The sequence below is a fragment of the Acartia tonsa genome, chromosome 8 (genome assembly GCF_053477335.1).
Source record: "Acartia tonsa isolate MP-2025a chromosome 8, ASM5347733v1, whole genome shotgun sequence".
NCBI classification, from domain to species: Eukaryota; Metazoa; Arthropoda; class Copepoda; order Calanoida; family Acartiidae; genus Acartia; species Acartia tonsa.
Window position 1 is genome coordinate 45,213,096 of NC_137267.1, and position 21,078 is coordinate 45,234,173.

The following is a 21,078-nucleotide window of genomic DNA, read 5'->3' on the forward strand; positions in this document are numbered from 1 at the left end:
CAAAAGAAAAAAAATGTGATGACCAGCCACTCCATATGCCACTCCGAATGCCACTTCCATTTTTTAAAGGTCCAGCGGTGACGGCTTCGGGGGTGTATTGTCATGTATTCTTTTTTCTCCACTTTATATTGTACATTGCAGTGATCAGCCCACAGCCCTATGTTCTTCTTTTTCTTGCCGGGAGTGTCATGTACACTAATGTATGTACACTTTCAGGCCACCAAATTTGGAGAAGAACAGAGGCTGCCTGCGGCTCACTGCGGCAGACATCATAATTTCGCGGTTGCAAATAGCAAACTACAGATTTTCATTTTTCAGACCGCTTAATTATAATGTCTGCCGGCTCTTTGGAAAACTAAGCTGTCCAGAATTAATATCCAGGTACAGCTTAGTTCTTCAAATCATTAACCTTTCCACCTTCCCTATTAACAAATAATGTAATTGGGGGGAGGATAGGACAATAGCTTAGGCCGGGTGAAGTTTAGGTTTCCACCAAATTTCCCAAAATATAACTCTATTTCTTTAGGCCTAACATCAAGATCTTCCAATATTTCCAGACTCCATTAAATGCCCCGAGGCCCCGCCTGGAGACCCTAACCGTACTCCCGTCCTGGCCCCCTGCACCCTTTGGATAACCTCTGGTGAGATTGGATAAATTTGATCATCCCTGCATTACAGACCCAGGTAGTTCATTATTGCAAAAGCTGCTCTATAACTAGCCAATCTGTAAGTCTTAAGCCTCAAGGGGGATACAGCATCCTTCCCGCACACCATTGAACTTAGTCTGTATCTCATCCCAGCAATATTTACACATAAATCAACATAACATAAAGATTTTATTAAATATTTAACTTAATAGGAAACATTATATTCTTTAAATCGTTTTTTTATAGTTAAACCATCAAATGTATTTTAAAATAAGTATCACTGTGCCTGTTATTCCATTGCAAATAGTCTATTTTGAGATTGTAAATGTTATGTATTTTATATCTATTTGTACTGCCTTTCTTGGTGGTATTAAAAAATTTTAAAAAAATCATTTTAATCATTTAAGATTATTAACTATTTAAAGGTCTTAATTTGATTTCTTCAAAGGTGTAAATATTCAACAGAGAAACCGAAAAATAGAAGCTCAATATGTAGTTGTTGTTTTTTTAGCGAAGCTATTCTATATTTCACTTTTTTTGTCCGTCCATCTGTCAGTCAGTCCCTAACGCTTTGGAGGTAAATGAAATTTCTCGGCTGCTTTAGAAGACAGAAACCTGAGGTGGATTCTTTAAAAAATGTGATTTTGGTAGCTTTTTCACGAAAACAATTTTGCCCCACTAAGCGATTAGTGGGGCAATTTTTTTTAAGAATCCACCTCTGATATTTCGGTGAAGTTCTATCACACATAAGCATCTGATCAATACATTGTTTTGTCTGTCTGTGTATGTCTGTTATGCTTCAATAGCATATAACTTACTTTTTAAAGGTTTCGTGATATTTGTTTAGTTTTTGCTTATTCTCTCTCTTAAAATACATTAATTCAATTTTGTAGGACCTCTGAAGAACTGCAAATAGTAGGTAGATGTAGTTGCTTTATTGTTATTTCTCTTACTTACTCTTTAAATATAGGTTTACATTTACCTTAAAACAAACACACACACACACACACACACACACAAGCCTATTACAAAATTAGGTCAAAATAGAAGTTGACTTAGTTGCTTACTTTCTATTTTATATTGTATATTATTTATTATTGTACTTTATAAATACCTAAAAATAAGGGTTCTTACTGATGTTGACTGTCTATAAAGTTTAGTTTTATTTCAATGTTTCATAAATACAAAAAAAATGCTTTAAAAATGCTATGCGCATAAAAAAATATTTAATATTCTTAATCAAAAATAAGCAGTTGTAGGAATAATGATATCAAATAAAGTATATTAATTCATGAATTAGGTACTTTCTTTCTGTTATTTTTTAAAAATATAATCACAAGTTCGAATCTTCTATATTCATATCAAATCATCAATGTACGTACACGTAGGACAAAAACTTCTAAATTTAAGAGTAGCTACGCTATAATAAAGTAACGATAATTAAGTATGGCTTCGAAACCGATAAATATCCGGTGGATACTAATCATGTATAGCATCGTATTACAGACAATTTTTCTTTTGATATACGCGGAAAGCTGTCTATAATACGATGCTATAGAAAAGTATTTGTACCTTGATTCAGCTTCCTCCTTGGTACAGATACCAAGTTCCTTGGACAGGAAATCTATGGCTCGTTCTGTATGCTGCTTTCGCACTTGGGCCTGAAAAATGGATATATTATGACTTGGATCTTATACAATATTTTAATGTGCTCTAATAAAGTTAAATTTGCAGCGGGCTGAAACAACGATTCCCCCCTTCCATCCCATCCCCTCCTACTGGATGGACGAACTGACCAATAAAAAAGTTCCATGATATAAAGCTAAATTGACGACAATTTTTGAGTGACAAATCCCTTTTCTGTAAAAATATCTGTGATAATAATGGATATAGAATATACGTGGATATTATGACAGAGGAAAAAGTGTAGTCAATTTAGGTTGCTGACATGGACATCACTTGATGGTCAGTTCATTCATCGAGTAAGAGGAGGTTAAAGGGGGTAATTGTAATTTTAGACTACCGAGAGTTTCACTTTATTGGCAGATTTAAAATCTGGAGTTACATCCAAGTAATAATAAATCCATTGTAATAAAGTAGGTATAAAACGTATGTTGTACCAACTTCTCACCTACCAAGATATGCATTTTTTCTTTCATAAAAGTTTTTTACATCTTGTCGCCATGTGTTCTGACATAAGATAAATTGGCCAGTTCTAACAAGTGAATGTTGCATACATATTATATTACATATGCTTTTATTAAACCTTTTTTTTCAAGGGGCTCGGCATCCGCCAATCTGCAGCTGCGGATTTTTAGACAACTAGTTTAGTGGATTTATTATTAATTGGATTTTACACCAGATTATCATGTATTTTAATTTAACAAAGTGAAACTTGAAAAATATTCTTTTAAATAAATAATTTGCAGCCTAGTTTAAGATTTATACAAATTAGACAAATGACTGCGGCAAACAAAAATGGATGGAAGAACACGGCTGCAGCTGCCGAGCCCTGTATTTTACATATGTATTTTAGGTATCATTACCATAGTTTTGCATACGTGTGTAATATCTTTATACTTTTATAAATGGTCTGTAATTTTTTTATTCTATTTCTAACAAAGAAAAAGTGTAAGAACACTTTTTCTTTATTAATCAAATTAGAAGCATGTGGAGGATTTTAAAGAGGGAATGCAAAAAGGGGTTGCTTTACTATGTTTAGTACATTAGAACAAGTTTGCAAGGAGGGGACATTGGGCTGATAATTGCACCAGTCCCCAAAGTTTTATAATAACGTTTTCTTGTTTGTTGGCTTTGGGAACTTTAATTGCATTTTTGAACTTTAGTTGAATTTTGATTGGTTAGTTCGTTAAGTTGAGTGTCCAAACGTTTCAACCTCTAGTTGTAATCTACAAATTGGTAATTTTGTGTATCATCATTGAGGTTGTACATCAATTTATTGGCCATTGTCTTGTCCCTTTAGATTCCTTAAATATTGTTTCTAAGTAGCGCAACAACAGCCATTTTATAAAGAAAAGTAAAAGTCTTTATGTTCTAATAATTCAATTTAATTCTTATGCAATAAATAGCACCTTGTTTAAATTTTCTAAAGTTTACTTGCAATTATTTTTGTTTATTTGAGCCAGAGCAATGTTATTACTCTAGGTGGCGATCCGTATGGGTTTTGCGTTTTGAGGAGGGGGGGGGGGGCGGGGGGGAGTTTTGACACATTTGCGTAAACCTGGAGTATAGGCTTTATTTTTGGACTGAGAGGATAGGTTTTAGGGATAAAATCATTCTTATATGTTGAAATTAGGGTTGGGCCGGATATCCGGTGTGGCCGGATACCGGATATTGAAACTATCCGGCCGGATATCCGGCTCTAAAATTTTTTATACTTTACACCAAAAATCTCTGCTTTTTAAAATCTTAAATGGCTATAATTTTCTTATTATTGAAGCTAGAAGAACATTTTTTCTGAATAAGTTTAACTTTATGTCAATTTATATAAGATTTCTGAAGAAATTTTTTTTTACTACTTTAATATCTGGTAATTTGGCCGGTTATCCGGCCGGATATCCGGTTATTTGGCCGGATAACCGGATATTTGCCGGATATCCGGCATTTGAAATCAGCCGGATATCCGGTATCCGGCCAAAAAAGTATCCGGCCCAACCCTAGTTGAAATACCCGCAACTATAAGATTTTTGGATAGGCCTCCAGGTTCCGGAGCTCCAGGCCTCCAGGTGGTCTCTGTACAGGTAAAAAAAATACTTTATGAAACAAAATATGCATGTTTTTTCATCAAATATCAAATATACTCCAGGTTTACGCAAATGTGTCAAAACTCCCCCCCTCCCCCTAATAATAAATAATCAAGTTTCATCGAATCCTTCAGTTCACCTTTTATTTGAGATTCCTTGACAGACGGACGGTTACACCCCAATTATAGTTATAGGCTATAGCACTAATAATAAGACTTGTAAAGTTGAATAGTTTAAACCTAAACTATTTTATATATTTCAAGACAATATATTAACTAATATTGAAGCATTTATATTAAAAGTTTAAAACAAATTGGCAATAAACCTTGGGAAAACTTAGATATAATCTTAACCACATCTATAAACTAACATCTGGCCAATACAAAAGTTATTTGGACATGGATAATTATTAAAAAGAGAAGATAGCTTTACGATTAAAATTCATAAAAATTCTGTTTATTTTTAATTAAAAAAACAGCCAAGATGACAAGCAACAAAAAGACCGAGCGTGTACGCAAGTTTAAAAAGTACTAGAGAAAATAAGAAATACAGCTTAAAAAGTATATGCAAAAGGCAATATACATTAACCAAAAGTTACATTCTAATAATTCGTCTTAAAAAAAAGGGAAAAGTAGGTTTCGGGTAAAATCCGTAAAGTTTGTGTGTTTTAAGTTAAAAACAGTAGTAGAACGATAAAAATTTATGTTAACTTATTAAAAAAAATTGTCTATAGATCTTTTCAATAAGAAATACACATATTTAGTGAATATTATCGTTCTACTACTATATTTAAGCCTTAAAACACACACCTTTACGGATTTTACCCGAAACCTTCTTTTCCCTTGGGCGCAAAAATAGAACAGCAATATAGTTATACCTGACATTCTTCCCCAGCAGAACAGTTCCATCTGTTATGGATAATAATGTTCATACCTGACATTCTTCCCCAGCAGAACAGTTCCATCTGTTATGGATGATAATGATCATACCTGACATTCTTCCCCAGCAGAACGAACAGTCCCATCTGTTATGGATAATAATGTACATACCTGACATTCTTCCCCCAGCAGAACAGTCCCATCTGTTATGGATAATAATGATCATACCTAACATTCATCCCCAGCAGAACAGTTCCATCTATTATGGATATTATAATGAACATACCTGACATTCTTCCCCAGCAGAACAGTCCCATCTGTTATGGATAATAATGGTCATACCTGACATTCTACCCCAGCAGAACAGTTCCATCTGTTATGGATAATGAACATACCTGACATTCTTCCCCAGCAAAACAGTCCCATCTATTATGGATAATAATGATCATACCTGACATTCTTCCCCAGCAGAACAGTCCCATCTGTTATGGCTAATGAACATACCTGACATTCTTCCCCAGCAGAACAGTCCCATCTATTATGGATAATAATGATCATACCTGACATTCTTCCCCAGCAGAACAGTCCCATCTGTTATGGCTAATGAACATACCTGACATTCTTCCCCAGCAGAACAGTCCCATCTATTATGGATAATAATGATCATACCTGACAGGCTGACATTCTTCCCCAGCAGAACAGTTCCATCTGTTATGGATAATAAACATACCTGACATTCTTCCCCAGCAGAACAGTTCCATCTGTTATGGATAATAAACATACCTGACATTCTTCCCCAGCAGAACAGTCCCATCTGTTATGGATAATGAACAGGTTGGGGTTGGACAATTTCTCGCTCACTTAAAATAATTCATTCATTTTAATGATTCTCCTGACTTTTTTTTTGTTTTTTAATCAACTTTCTAGGGATAATTAAGAAAGAAAAATCAAATTTGTTTTATTATACTACTAAAATGTGTTTTTTGTTACAGATGCTTCACATACTACAAGATACTTATTAAATTTTTAAACATATACCTATTGGGAAGAAGGCAGAATCTATATACGTAAATTAAGTGAAGGTTGAAAAAGTTAAAAACGTTATTGTTAAGTTCTATTTATTATTAGAATATGAATCAAACAAGCAAAAAGAAATCTATCTAAATGCCACACTGTGACACCTGCCTAGTAGAAGCCATTACCTAATACCAAATATCAGGTTTGCAATGGCAATATGGGTGCACTGTAGGTTACCAGTTCCCATAATACGTCCATTTCACAGTTTATTATAGAGGCAGCTGAGGTAAAAATCTTGTTGTTATTCAAGAGAGTTTGAGGTGTTTAGGAACCAGAATCCAATGTTTGCATATTCAGATGCAGGATATGATATTGGTAGCAATAAAATTATGATTAAACGTTCCTGCAAATAGCTAGCAAAAAAGGGGGATGGAATTTTTGTAGATTTTTCGCCTCCGTTGATAAAAGGGTATTAGGATATTATGAAATAAATCAAGAACACAAATATTATTATGTTTTCTTGGCGATTTCTCTCATAAGGTGATGGTACATACCCTCCTCTTAAATGCTATAAACCTTCCCATGAACTGTAAGAAGCTACTCTGTAAAGCAGAACCATATCGGTTCAGCGGTTAGCGAGATCCTTCGTTACATACAGACAAGACAAACAGACACACAGACACAGATCTTGTTGCTATATTATAACGAGATAATCTTTAGATTACACGAAATCAAAAAGTTTAGATAGATAGAATAATTTGCTAATTTTTCATACAATATTTCTGTGCAGTTATGTATGTACATAGAAATAATTTAGGGCAAGCCAACTGAAATCAGATATTGTAAATGCAAGATAATTGGATGGACGGGTTATAGAATATATATTTAGACATACACATGTATGTCTGTCTGTTTGCGTTTTAGTCATACATTTATTGCATAAATGAATTAATTGCCTTTGTGAAAGAACTTTTTCTCCGTGAGCATAATTGTAGATTCTGCATTTGATACAAGAACAAACACATCACTGTCCAAACAATGCCTGAACAGAAAACATTATTTTGAACAAGCAATCATTATTAAGCTTTAGAAATGGATTTATTATTACTTGGATCGTACTCCCGATTTTCATGTTTTATAATTAAGTGTACTCTGTAGCGGGCTAAAATATCGATAGCCCCCATATCCTCCTTTACCCCCATCCCCTTCCCTTCTACTGGATAAACAACCCGACCAATAAATGTGAGGGGATATTGCAACCTAAATTGACGACAATTTCAGAGTAGCTTTTGATAAGTTATTTTTGGTTAGGTTAGGTAAATGTTAATGATTGCCTCGCATGGTTAAGAAATAGCCCCTTGCAGGGTTAGAGCCCATCACAGGGGCTAGAAATAGGAGAAAAGCTACTGTGAAAATGCGACGGTTTTGTGTATTAATACCAGTTTTGTTAGCTCGGGCATTCGGGGCTAACAAAACTGATTCTAATTTTATAATTTTTCATTTTAATTTCTGCGGAAAGCTGTCTATATATTACGATACGATAAATAATTACTATCATCTTTATCCCTATCTCTAAACTTACTTATCAATCCAATCATCTAAATCCACGTCCACATCAATGCCAGGACTGTCAATGATTACAACTTCCTCTCCCAGAAGACGACATTTCTCAACTGGCCAATGGATCCGTACCTGGAATATATTTCGTGGATTTATTTTAGCGCATTTTTTTCAGGGATCAAAAGGGATAATACAATGGTCATAAGACTGTAGATTACATTTGTACCCAAAATTTTATAGCGAATTTTTTAATGTTTTGGCTTAAAATGTTTCGGTATTTACAAAATTTTGTCACTATTATCCTGGAATTGAATCATAGGAGACACAAAAAAATCATCATAAAAGGAACCTTAAAAAAGGAAGCAACAAACCAATGATATGATTAAATATTGGAAATATTATGCCTGATTTATTATGGATGACTGACCATCTAGTATAATAAATCTATTATTAAAAACTTGTTATAATAACCTGTGCATTAGATTCAAGCTTCTGTTCACACAAGGCATTTCCCAGCTGGGTCAAGCAGCTCAGTTTCAAATGCTCCTCTGCAATATTTTGATTATTAATTAAACACTGTGAGCATTTAGTGGCTCTGTACTCGAGAAGAAGGGAACAGAAAAATTGTTCAGAGGCTTTAAACTAATGAAATTATAATAGAAGAATTATTGTGAAGCTTCCCAAAAGAAGATAAATCAATTGATTGATTGGTTAGCGTGATCGTAATGGAAAGACAAAGTCCTTACCACTTTTTATAATAGGATAACTTTAAGGTAATTATAGTAATGGTCCTGAATTCCTTTTTTTCCGTGCTCATCAAAAATAATCGTTTTTAACACTTTTATTTTTTTCTTCTTTATTGCTCCATTTGTAATTATAAAAAAAGTTACCTACGCTATTTTTTAATTGAACTATTTCTATGAGTAGATGAAAAATAAGAGGCGAAATAGCTATTTTTTCAGTGAAAAATAAGCCTGGTGTTAATTAAATTTTAATACCTGAATCTTCAACAGTCAGATAAGCCTCATGTGCTTTAGACCCTTCGACCTAAACATTAATTTTAAATGCAATAAAATAAATTAATTCAGTAGGTACCTACTTTAAAACTAGACACAAAGTGCGGAAATAACTGTCATGTTTTAAAGTGCTGTCAGTAAGTCTTTCCTTCAAACCTTAAACTTTCAGTTCAATATCACCACAGTACATAAGAATATGCCGTCACTCTAAATTATCATTTTTTTTTTTATGGGGGGGGGGGGGGTAATAAAAACCGGCCTGCATCTAGTAACGTGTACACCCTTGAAACCTTGGATGAGACTAAACGCCGCCGAACTGGGTGACCTATCCTGGTTACCTAACAACAAAATGGAAAAAAAAGTTTTCAGTACTCTTTATTTCCCCCCCTCTCACATACTTCTTCTCCCTGCAACAATTACCTGTAGAAAACAGCTGGTAGTATGACCAATGCCCGTTGGTAGAATTTTCTCCCCCAGCAAGGAGTTAATTGCCGTACTCTTGCCGTTACTTGTCCGCCCGAAAAATGCAACCTATTTAAAATAAGAATTATTATAAAAATCCGCGAGGCTAAATCTTCTGAACACAGATTTTATAGTATTTCTTTAGCTAAATGAGACATCCTACTTAAAATTCCAGGACTTTTTTAATTATTAAAACGCTATATTTATAGATTCTTACATGTTAAAATATTGAGGCCGATCCAGTAATATTATAAAATTTTGGGGTAACAATTTATTTTCTTTTAAATTCTTATTATATATAATAGGTAGGTATCTAGCTTATTCAATTTGTTATTCATTTTTCATGTGAAATAATTCTTACCTTCATATGATCTCTCTCCAAGACCTCTGTAATGCCTGCTACTTTTCCCTCTAGAATAATTACATATTTAGTTACCTGAAGGGTGAGCAAAAAAATGCGTACCTTTTTAAAATTAAAATTGCGCGGCTTGTGTAAATAGTAGAAAAATGTTATGCATATCGTAAGAACCGCTATGAAGTCTATTTTAAGGAAATATAAAAACGATTCCTTTGCTACTCATAGTTTAGGAGCTACGTGTTAAAATGTCCCAACTGACTTAAAACTTGACTTGCGAGTAAATTTTGGGACATTTAACCATCTTGCTCCTAAACTATGCGTAGCACAGGAACCGTTCTTATATTTCCAAAAAAATACAGTTCATAGCGGTTCTAGCGGTATGCGTAACATTTTTCTACTATTAACACAAGCTGCGCAATTTGAAATTTAAAAATGTAGGCATCTCTTTTTGCCAAATATCTTCTCTAATTTTTAGTTATATTTTAAAATTTACTCGCAAGTCAAGTTTTACATCAGTTGGGACATTTTAACACGTAGCTCCTAAACTATGAGTAGCAAAGGAATCGTTTTTATATTTCCTTAAAATAGACTTCATAGCGATTCTTACGATATGCATAACATTTTTCTACCATTAACACAAGCCGTGCAATTTGAATTTTAAAAAGGTACGCATTTTTTTGCTCACCTTTTAGTTACCACATGAAGTACATTAGATTTTGTTTTTTAGATAGGCTCCATACAGTAAAAGAAATAGGGATGGCAATCCGTCTAATTTTTCGACCGGATTCGGATTCTTACAAGAATCCGTTCAAAAATTAAACGGATTCTACGCGGATTCCGGATCTAGCAATATTTTAAAAGGCTATTTAAAAAATAAATAAATTCAATTCAATTTTACCGGGTACTGGGCATAATCTAAAGCTGCGTTTTTTTTCATAATTTCACAGTAGCTTTTCTTCTATTTCTAGACACTACAACGGCCAAAATGACGGTTAAAAATAATATTTGGACCAAAAAAACTCAAGACGCTAATTTTAGCCTAACAATTAAGAATCCGAATCCGCTATTAAAAAACGGATTCCGAATTCGGATTTCAAAATTGGCCAAAAATTGGGCGGATTCTGGATACCGGATTCGGATTGCCAACCCTAAAAAGAAAAGTTCAGAAAATTATATTTCCTTAGTTGTTTAAGATTGAGAAGGTACGGGAGATCTTAAGTCTAGTTTAGTCACTCAAAAGTAACGTTAATAAAACCCGTATCATAAAGGTACATTGGAACAAATTCTATAATCCCATGAGACAGCGTGTCAAATCATAATTAAATATCGTTATTTTAGCCAGCTGCGACTTTATTGAGTATATGAAAATCTGGTGCAACATTCAAGTAATAAAATACATATCGATTTGTATCAAAAATCTGAAGGAATAAGACAATAAATAAATTGATGTACATCCCCAATGATGATACACAAAAATCAATCTTCTGTAGATTACAAAAGTAGTTGTGACGTTTAGACAATTAACTGAATGAACCAACCAAAATTTCATGAAAGTCCCCAAAGAAGAGGAAAACGTTACAAAAAACTTTGGGAGTTAATGCAATAAACAGCAAAATATCTGGATTTATATAGAGGTTACTTACTGAAATCTTTAGCTTTCTTGATGGTTTCCTGAGGAATGATATTTTCAGGGACGCTGTCCAGAAACTTTTCACTATCATCCACGTACTCCCCTATCTCCCGGAAGATCTCGTTTATCTTCTTCTTTGCCTAAAACAAACATAATGTTTTTATGATGACATCAATAAATGTATAAGTATAGATGCATAACCCAGACAACTATCTGAATAAAGTGTTAGGGACCTTTTTCGTCTACTAACAAATTGCTGCCTGCTCTTTTGTAGCGACTTGGTTGTGTTATTATTTGCGACGCTATTGGCTGGTATTCAAAGACCTATTTGAAAGTCGGCACAGGGTCCACATCTCTTTTGTTTAACTTTAATGTGACGTCATAAGGTTTTTTGTTAAAATTTTCCGCTTTACATACCGATTCTCCTTTTCGAGGAAACTTTTTGTAATTCTCAAAAAAAGTTTTTCCCTCATCAAAGATGTACCTTAAAGCTAGGAGCGCAAACTCTAGTTTATTACGTTTTAGTAACAAAACAAAAAGAAGGGAACGTTTTGCGTTATGATTGGATTTATTTTTCAGATAAGCTTTCAAACACGTTTATGGATGTATTTAAGGCCATCTTTTAAACCTTTCCCTAATCAGAAATAATTCTTAAGAATAAGGGACAAACTAGCAAAAAGTTTCGTTTAAACTTCCTTAAAGAGGAAACATTAACTGCAGATGTTAAATTTTTTATAAAAAATATACCTTCGAAATAACAATAGAAAATAGCCTACCTGTACAAAAAGTTGGAGGGGAGATGGGTCGTTGGAGGCAGTTTTTGATGGGGTATTAGGGGGTAGGCCAGCGGCCAAACCTCCCCCATCCTCAGGTGACATCAGGGATACTGACCTACAATTATTTTTGCAATTTTAAGAAATAAAATAGGTACCTAGGTAGGTATCTATTTATTTTCTGTGAGGATCATCAGATGCAGTTTATAGTAAAATGTTTACAAATAGGAAAATTATTAACTCCAAGCGGCTCTGCATTCGACGGGATAAGAAGGAGCAGAAAATAGCCTAGAACCTATCCATTGCTTAAAAATGATATTAAATAGCCCAAAACCATCCCGGATTCTATATGAAGTTAAGAGGGAAAACCTAATCAGTTCAGCTGTTATTAAAATCTTAGGCTTCAGACAAAAAACCCTTCTTTATATCATAGGATATATAAAAAAAAGTATTGTTAACTTTAAACACTTGTTTAAATTACCTGCTAATACTTCCTGACATTGCCAGCTTGATTATTCTGCAAATATATTCATATTTTTGTATTTACTTTAGATTTTCAGGCGCGTCATATTCAGTAATGGATATACAATATGTGTGGATATCATGACAACGGAAAAATTGTCAATTTAGGTTGCAAACATGGGCATCATTTTAATATTGGTCAGTTCGTTCATCCAGTTAAAGGGAAGAGGATGGGCTAGAGGGGGAGCATCGTTATTTTAAAATTTATATGTAAAACAATTTTTTAGTTTACAACAAACAAAATAAGGAAATAATTTTCTTTATATAGGTAATCAAATACCACCATGAATTAACACTAAATATGATTTTTCTTCACGGTTCAAGAATAATTCCTTTTCAGTCAAATTTCTTATGGGAAAAAATTCATATAATGAAAAAAGTAAAACTTAATATTCTTCTAAAAAGCAAAAAGTTTGTTGTCTGCACGTATTTACGAAAGTAGAGGTTAGGCTTTCTTTTCCTTTCTTTCAACAGTAACAGGATAGAAAAAATCTACAAAGTAATATTTGTCTCTTTCCCTATTGGCTAAAGAGCGCAAATGTAAAATAGTTAGCCAATAAGAGCTCAGAAAAAATTAACTTAAAGTTTTAGCAAAATCATTTGAAATTTTCCATTTTTTGTGACTCACAGTAAAGTCATTTTAAAACAAATACTTATTACGCTCCCAAAGTTTTAATTATATATTCATACTTTGGTTTTAGTTTATTTTTTCCTTATTTAATGCATTACTTTAAAACTTCTAATGACTTGGGGCAATGGATTTTCTAAAACATGGATGTTACACCAGATTTATAAGTTCTCCAATAAAGTGAAACTTTTAGAGGGCTAAAATAACAATACCTCCCATCCCCTCTTACTAGATAAACAAACTGACCCAATGAATGATGTACTTGCCAGCTAAATTGAGAACAAATTTTTCTTTCCTCTTAATAGATCTACGTATATCCTAAATCAATTCCCTACGTACCAAACGCTGTACACTTAATAACCCGATAATATAGCCGGATAGTTTCTCCCCTTTTTCCCAATTTATAAAGGAAGTGTGTTTCTAATTAGCTCCATTACTTCCAACGTCTTTAAAATATTACGAAAATTGAATATCCCTAGTTTAAGCTCTTTTCACACAGAAAAAAAATCCTCAAAACATTTTAGGAAGCATCTGAAAAAGGCAACAACATAATTTTCATAATTATAAAACAAGCAGAGAGAGACATTCATAGATATATTATTCCACATTTAATACAAAGCATCATTTTTATAATATTATTTAGTGTAATAATAATAGATTTTACATAAAAATTGATGGTAATTTCATTCTGTAGCAAAGGTGACTCCTTTACAAGAATTGATGTAAATTTCTAAAAGTTATTAGGATAACCTTACAAGATTTAAATAAAATCACATTTGATGTTATTAAGCAATCTTTCGATAGCAATAAAACCTTACAACAAAAACTTTGTTTTTTAAGATTTTATTCATTGATTTTTGATACTTTGATGAAACACTGACCTGAATACTAGCAGGGATGTATACTATTTCAAATAATCCATCAAAAAGGACAAATATTTCCTAGATTCTTTACTTTTTGTATCTAAATCCCCAAAAAAACTATATCTATCTATAGACACTTAAATCTAAGCTACAAGAGCTAAACTAGTTAAGAAATTAAATCTGGAACAATATACACCTCTAACTTATAAAATACTAAAAGTATGATGATGACTGTTTAACAAATATACTTTAAGGCCCACAGAGTTAAAATTATTGAGGAGTTTAACCAAAATATTACTGTAGTTTCAAGACAAAAATTTGTATTCCAAACATGATAAAAAACACCTAGGTGTAATCTGAAGTTTCGTAGTACAAATATTGCATCTTAAAATATTGAAATTGTGCATGTAAGAAAAAATTAAAAGGGCCTTTAATAAGTAAACTGCTTAACAATATCATCACGAATCCTTAAATCTAAGATTAATGTGCTTTAAACCCAGAGATAAAAAGTTCAGCGAAATGTTTGAAGCTAAAATATTGAAAATACAATTACAACTGATTTTAATACCAAAATCCAAAAGGAACAATAATTGATTTTTCTTAGATGTTATCAAAATCAACTACTACTTTCATTTCTGAAAATTAAATTTCTTTTGAACGTGGCAAGTAAAAACATAATAAACGAAGCAATGATATGTTTAAAAATAGCAACACACAGAGATTATATTTTAAAATGTTGATTAGGGTTGGTGAAATGCAATAAAGTATGATATAATCATATTTAAATTACATATTCCCACCATCCCTGAATACTTACAGTAATACAAATTCTACAACAAGAGATGATTATTACAACTAAATTATTGGCATTTTTTATTATAAAGAGCACAGGATCTAATGTATTATATCAATAATATACATATGATTTTATACTTTTAATATCAAATATGTATATATATGACATAATTTACAAAATTACAGAGAGGAAAATTAAGATTATTAATAACGGCGACGACATTTAAACAGCTTATACATTAGACATTTATTCAAGAAACACCTTGATTTGCCATTTTTAAAGTGCTTTTTGCGAGGCAAAAAAATGACTCAAAATCGTTAGTTTTCCGAGTTTTGTCATTTTGGGCACTATGTAGGTTTTAGGCCTTTTTAGATTTTACAAAACAAGCGTTTCTTGAGTTATTACAATAATATACTAAAACAGTTTTACGTATGATGGTGACACAAAAAGCCATTTTACGCTTTTTTAAAGGGGGACAAAATTATTTAGCTTGCTACATTGAAGAAAAAACACAAAAAGCATTGAATTTTAGTTATTTAGTCAAATAACTTTTAACAGTTATAATAAGGAAAATATATTCATTTTAAAAATTTTTAAAGGAATTAAACATAATTTTCTGATTTACTAAAAAGGATAGGTAATAAAAGGATTTAAACAATTCTATTGTGTTTTTAAAATCACTATTATGATTACATCATACAACATCGAGTATAACATTTGTAAAATATTAGAAACATTGAAGATAGTTAGAACAATGGGTACAATGTTGAGACACACACATTATCAATCCATACTGTAAGCAAAATTATTTACTTTTTTTTCATCAATTAATATGTTCAATTAATTTCTGTTTCAAATAGTCAACGCATGATTTTTTTATAAAAAATGAAACAATTCAATGTCCTGTTTTAATGTTATCTCGCCAAGGTTTTTTTGTTGTTGGTTGCTGGCAGAGATTGAACAGTCACGTACTGCTTAAGCTGTAGGAGGTACGTATTAATAAGCAGTAAATAAATTGTCCATTCTTTTATCATTTCGTTGGGCACGATTTATACACAATATTGAAGGTGTACTGTTTGTGTACACTGAGGGTACAGTGTACATTTTGTGTGTACACAAAACCATAGGATTGTTGTAGATCAGAAATGGAGTACAAAGGGAAACATAAAAGTACCTTTTTCAGCACAAATGTACTTTTTTTAGGTGTTGATTGGAATCAGGGGAAAAAAACAGTTTCACCACCGTAACTGTTATTGTCTATGTTTTATAATAGGAAATTATTTGTGTGTGAGTGTGTGATTGGTGTGTGTGGTTGGATTTATACATTTGTATACTAAATGAATAAAGCTTCCAGGGTGAATTATTACTGCTGTGTGTGTGTGTGAGGATATGAAGAAAGAAAAATGTCCTCCACCAGTTTCAACCTAAATTAGAATTTGAATAATTGACAATTCTTAATATTTGCTTATAAAAGGAGACCTTCCAGCAGTGATTTCAAGCTTTACTTGGCAAGTTATCTATAATATAAAGTAGAATGATGTCTGTATGTCCCTTGAGATCTCGGTAACTTTTGAACCGATTGGATTCTACTCTTCAGGGAATATACCTACTGGCCCTGCGGTGGTTTTAGGCTATTTTCTTGGGGGGTGGGAAACCCTCAACCCCTCAAAAACAAAATAATCCCAAATTTATATTTTTATTTTTTTGCATATGTTTTGCGAATTCGCCATTTATTCGCGAAAATTGGCGACTTATTCTTAATTTTTTAGGTTTTAGGCTAGATGCTAGTGACGCAGCCGCTAGTAATACCTGGAAAAAGCAGTAGCAGCAGCAGATGCTTTTTAAGTGTTTAAATGTCGTCGATATCAATATCATCCGCTTCCTCCTCCTTGTTGTCATCATCCGCCTGACCGCCAGCAGCAGCGCTACCGTTACCGTTAGTGGTAGCCTTCTCTGGCTCTGCGCTCGTCTCCTGTAAAGTAAAATGTATTAACAAAATTGACAGGGAAAATATGTCGTCAATTTAGCTTGCAAATATGGACCTCATTTATTAGTCAGTTCGTTCATCCAGTAGAAGGAGAAGGGATGAGGTAAAAGGGGTAACTGGAAAGCATCGTTATTTTAACCATCTGCGAGTATACTTTTAATCAAATTATTTCTAAAATAAGGTTTTTTTCTGTGCTCGACAATGCTCTGTGATGGGTAACGCCCAAAATTTGTCAAGTTTTTCTTCGGAACACATACCTTGATCTTGGATATCTTTGCTCTTTCATCAAAGTCAACGTCAATATCATCATCAGAACTCTCATCGCTTTCCTCTTCTGCCTCCTAAACAGATATATCATTAGTTTCGTCAGAGATCTAATCGGATAAGACAATGGCCGATAAATTGATATTCCTCAATGATAATACACAAAAATAACTATAATGTAGATTACAATTAGTGGTTTAAACGTTTCAACACTCAACTTAATGAGCTCAAATATCCTGGATGGGAATACGACGAACAAGGAAATTTAAATAGTATTTGATCATATGATCAAAAGAAATAACCACGAAACCTTTCTCATGTATTTTTTTATTTTATTTTTATTATTTACATTTTGTAGTTTATGTAACAGAAAGACGGACAAAGTAAATTACAAATTGGATGCTGAATGGTATAGATAATCTTTACAAAACAAAATCAGGTGTCTATTTTGAGTAGCAGCTGAGAGAACCACATTTACCCTATGGCGCTTTGGACTGACTGAGTCGGACAGACAAAGTGTATTATAAAGAAGCTTCGCAACTATAAAAGAACCATCTAGAGACAAAGAAACAAAAATGATTCCTACGATGATGCAACAAACCTTAAGCCATGTGATGAAGGGTGCAGCTTTGTCATGGATCTTCTGTGCAATTTCTTTGCCGACATACTTCTTGGACACCTTCTTGCTCCACTCCAGGATGACCTCCTCCTCAAGAATGTCCGTCTCGAACACCTCCTTCAGGATGTGGGGCACTCTGAAAATTTAACGTTTGGTTAGCGGTGGTAACAATGGATATATTAATACTTGGATGTTACACCAGATTTTCATGTTCTCCAATAAAGTGAAACTCGCAGCAGGCTTTATTGGAAGAACTAACTGACCAATAAATGAGTTCCATGTTAGCAGCTTCTCTTAAACTAATACAAGTCCTGCCAGTAAGACCGACTACCTTTTTATTTATAAAGTATAATTTCCTTAAAGTTTTAAATCTTACATTCATGTTTCACTGTTTGTTGTTATTTATTTTATCAAATATTCTTGCTACACTACTTGTGGACAGGATCCTTGTTTTGGATCAGATTTATTAAATTTTACCTTGGAAGAAGGGCTGCTTCCTGTGATTCAACAGTCTTCTCAAGTCCGCCCATCAGATATTTCTGGGCCTTGGGGTTCTCATGAGTGAATCTAAAAATAATTCATTAATGAACAGTTTGATAAAGTACCATTATAAAATCATATTATAGACAGCTTTCCGCGGATATTAAAATGAAAAACATTATTTCAAAACAAGTGGAAAATTGTCTGAATACAATGCTATACATGTTTGGTTTAGAACCGGTTCTAATCCATTAGATATCAATAGGTTTCGAAGCTATACTGGAAATTTCTTGATTGTGCCAAAACATTGTGTAGTGTATTTTAATCTGTTAAAACATCACCCACCTAAGGAACAGATTCTTATGTTTAGTAATCTGTTTTTCCTTCATCATTTTCTCATCAAAAAGAAGTTCACATAGGACAATGGGTGCCTTGTTCTTCACCTCCAGCCTCTCAGCCTCGGATAGGATCTCCTTCTGGGAAACAGAGGTCAGGGGACCAGCCTAAAGAGGATATCGATCATTATTTTTTGATTTACTTATACAAATAACAAATATTAAATGTCTGAAAAAAACTAGAATAAAGTTGTCAAAAACCAAGCTAAACTTTTGTTTCTTTTCTTGTTATTTGTTGTAGTCTCGCACTTCATACTTAGACCATTATTCCTTCCAACTATTAAGACAACGACAAAATTAGTATCTTTCTATATGCATGTCTGTATCAAATGATTTTGCTAACTGCTTAACCGTTATGGATCTTCTTTTCCATGCATCTTCTCAAAGGTTCTGGTAGGGCTTATAACTATTTTTGGTGAGGGTACCACCACCCCCCTTTGAATTAGTATTTGAAAATAAATTAGATTTGGATGAGTGAGTGGGGAGGGGGGGGGGATCGACGCTAGGGGCGTGTCGCTGGTGTAAAATAAAGCTATACATCAATTTTCAATAAAAACTAAGATTGTATACCGCCACAAAAAGACCCAACTCCACTATACCTGGATCTTCTTCTTGACAAAGTCATGGAAGATGTTAATCCTGTCGACCTCTGGTTTCTCCAGATCATTGTCAATGACAAGTCCGCCCAGACCTCCAGACAGAGCCTCCATTCTTTTCCTGAACATCAAAAAAGTTTGGAGGTAAGAAATGTGTGGTTAGGTTAATAGGTTAAATCTTAGATGCTGTGAAAGTTTCAACCAAAGCAGACCTAAGAGCGAGGCTTAAATTAACCAAACAATGAACAATGGATATAGAATATAGAATATACGTTGATATTATGACAGGGGAAAAATTGTCATCAGTTTAGGTTGTTAATATGGGCCTTATTTATTGGTTAGTTCGTGCATACAGTAGGGATGTGGTAATAGGGGTGGATAATGGTATCTTTATTTTAGCAAACTGCGAGTATTACTTTATTAGAGTACATAAAAATCTTGTGCAATATCCATTACATGAAGATAGTTATTTACCTGACAGCGTCCTCACTGGTATCTTCACCCCAGTCCACCTCATCCTCTCCCCAGTCATCATCTCCCTCCCCATTCTCACCATCATCACTGCCCCCGCCTCCCTCCTTCTTCCCGTTCTTCTCCTTCCGGTCCTTCTTCTTAGTCTGGGAAGGTCCCTAAAGAAACATTATTTATTAGAATTCAATCAATCAGTTTTAATCCTGGATCCTTATAATAAAGTAACAGGATCTGTGTCTCTTTTTCTGTGTGTAACGAAGGATCTCGCTAACCGCAGAACCGATATGGTTCTCCTTTAAAGAGTAGGTCCTGGGAAGATTAAAACCTATTTTAGGTGAGGGTACCATCACCCTCCCAAGAGAAATCGCTACATTCCCTAGGACGACAGATAATGTTAACCCTTCTGTGGATTGAATTATTGGTTAAAAAGTTTGGACAACACTAGTTTTGACTTCAATGAAAGTGTCCAATTTTTTAGCCTGATAAAATAGTTGTAAAGTAAACCTTTGGGTACCAATGTAATTTACAGTTCTATAAGATGAACCGAATTCACGAGCATAATTTTTTTTTTCTCAAGATTTACCTGGGATTCGATCTCCTTTTCTGGGGGATGCTTGAGGATGAATGCTGTGAGCTTGTGGCGCATGTCAAGGGTGAAAATATGACCGCAAGCCTTGCAGCTGGCTCCTATCAGGGCCTTCTTCACCTACAATGTATAAATCATTAAAATAAACAAATAACATTACGCAATTTTTAAAAATTTTAACTGCTATCTTACATAGCAACTGAGTTAATCATATCATATCTTACGCTCTAAATGATACAATCAACTTAATGAACCAACCGATCAAAAATCAATAAAAGTCCCAAAAGTTAAAGCTAACGACTAAGAAAATATTATTATAAAACTTTGGGGACGTGTGTAATAAACATTCCCATCCTGAATTTAAACTCACCTTAAGGACAGTTTCTGGATTTTCACACTTTTCACAAAGTACAAACTTCTTGATGAATCCGTCCAACATGTCCTGCAGCTTGCCAGCCTCATGGCATCCATTCACAATATACCTGGATATTAATGATAAGTTAGGTTACTTATTTTAGAGGTATGTTAGCTCTAATGAAATTATTATTACTTGGATCTTACACCAGATTTTCATAAACTCCAACAAAGTGAAACTTGTAGCTGGCTAAAATAACAATCCCCTCCCAATGGATGAACGAACTGGCCATAAATAAGTTCCATGTTAGCAAGCTAAATTTACGACAATTTTTCATCTGTACTAAAATCCACGTATACATTCATTGGTGAGAGATACCCATCCAAAATATTTAATCAAAATTAACAAAAT

The 21,078-nt window shown here is 33.5% G+C and overlaps 2 protein-coding genes and 1 long non-coding RNA gene across 5 annotated transcripts in view; 1 reads left to right on the forward strand and 2 right to left on the reverse strand.

Annotated features, from left to right (window-relative positions):
- Positions 1-13,797, reverse strand: part of Marf (Mitochondrial assembly regulatory factor) — a 63,906-nt gene extending 50,109 nt beyond the window's left edge. Inside the window, exons 1-12 of the mRNA XM_080170590.1 lie at positions 13,731-13,797; positions 12,587-12,622; positions 12,109-12,223; positions 11,346-11,472; positions 9,706-9,755; positions 9,303-9,413; positions 8,865-8,913; positions 8,338-8,414; positions 7,889-7,998; positions 7,263-7,348; positions 6,073-6,149; positions 2,220-2,308 (exon numbers count right to left, since the gene is read on the reverse strand). Of these exons, the coding sequence (XP_080026716.1) occupies positions 2,220-2,308; positions 6,073-6,149; positions 7,263-7,348; positions 7,889-7,998; positions 8,338-8,414; positions 8,865-8,913; positions 9,303-9,413; positions 9,706-9,755; positions 11,346-11,472; positions 12,109-12,223; positions 12,587-12,606 (911 nt within the window). The 5' untranslated portion in view covers positions 12,607-12,622; positions 13,731-13,797. The remainder of the gene's footprint in view (positions 1-2,219; positions 2,309-6,072; positions 6,150-7,262; positions 7,349-7,888; positions 7,999-8,337; positions 8,415-8,864; positions 8,914-9,302; positions 9,414-9,705; positions 9,756-11,345; positions 11,473-12,108; positions 12,224-12,586; positions 12,623-13,730) is intronic.
- Positions 83-663, forward strand: LOC145327072 (uncharacterized). The gene is made up of 2 exons (XR_013882049.1): positions 83-381; positions 527-663. It is a non-coding gene; the product is annotated as an uncharacterized LOC145327072 (long non-coding RNA).
- Positions 13,798-13,836: 39 nt separating the features above from the next.
- Positions 13,837-21,078, reverse strand: part of eIF5 (eukaryotic translation initiation factor 5) — a 31,966-nt gene continuing 24,724 nt past the window's right edge. The window contains exons 7-17 of one of the 3 annotated variants that reach the window (XR_013882048.1): positions 20,683-20,794; positions 20,310-20,432; positions 19,730-19,884; positions 19,259-19,376; positions 18,610-18,767; positions 18,262-18,351; positions 17,767-17,920; positions 17,159-17,242; positions 16,724-16,886; positions 14,936-16,338; positions 13,837-14,068 (exon numbers count right to left, since the gene is read on the reverse strand). Coding sequence is in view for 1 of the 3 variants with exons in the window: in XM_080170591.1 (XP_080026717.1) it covers positions 16,764-16,886; positions 17,159-17,242; positions 17,767-17,920; positions 18,262-18,351; positions 18,610-18,767; positions 19,259-19,376; positions 19,730-19,884; positions 20,310-20,432; positions 20,683-20,794 (1,117 nt within the window). In the remaining 2 variants the exon portion in view is untranslated. Of the gene's footprint in view, positions 16,339-16,723; positions 16,887-17,158; positions 17,243-17,766; positions 17,921-18,261; positions 18,352-18,609; positions 18,768-19,258; positions 19,377-19,729; positions 19,885-20,309; positions 20,433-20,682; positions 20,795-21,078 lie in introns of all 3 variants that reach the window. The other 2 variants (XR_013882047.1, XM_080170591.1) reach the window with 2 other exon arrangements.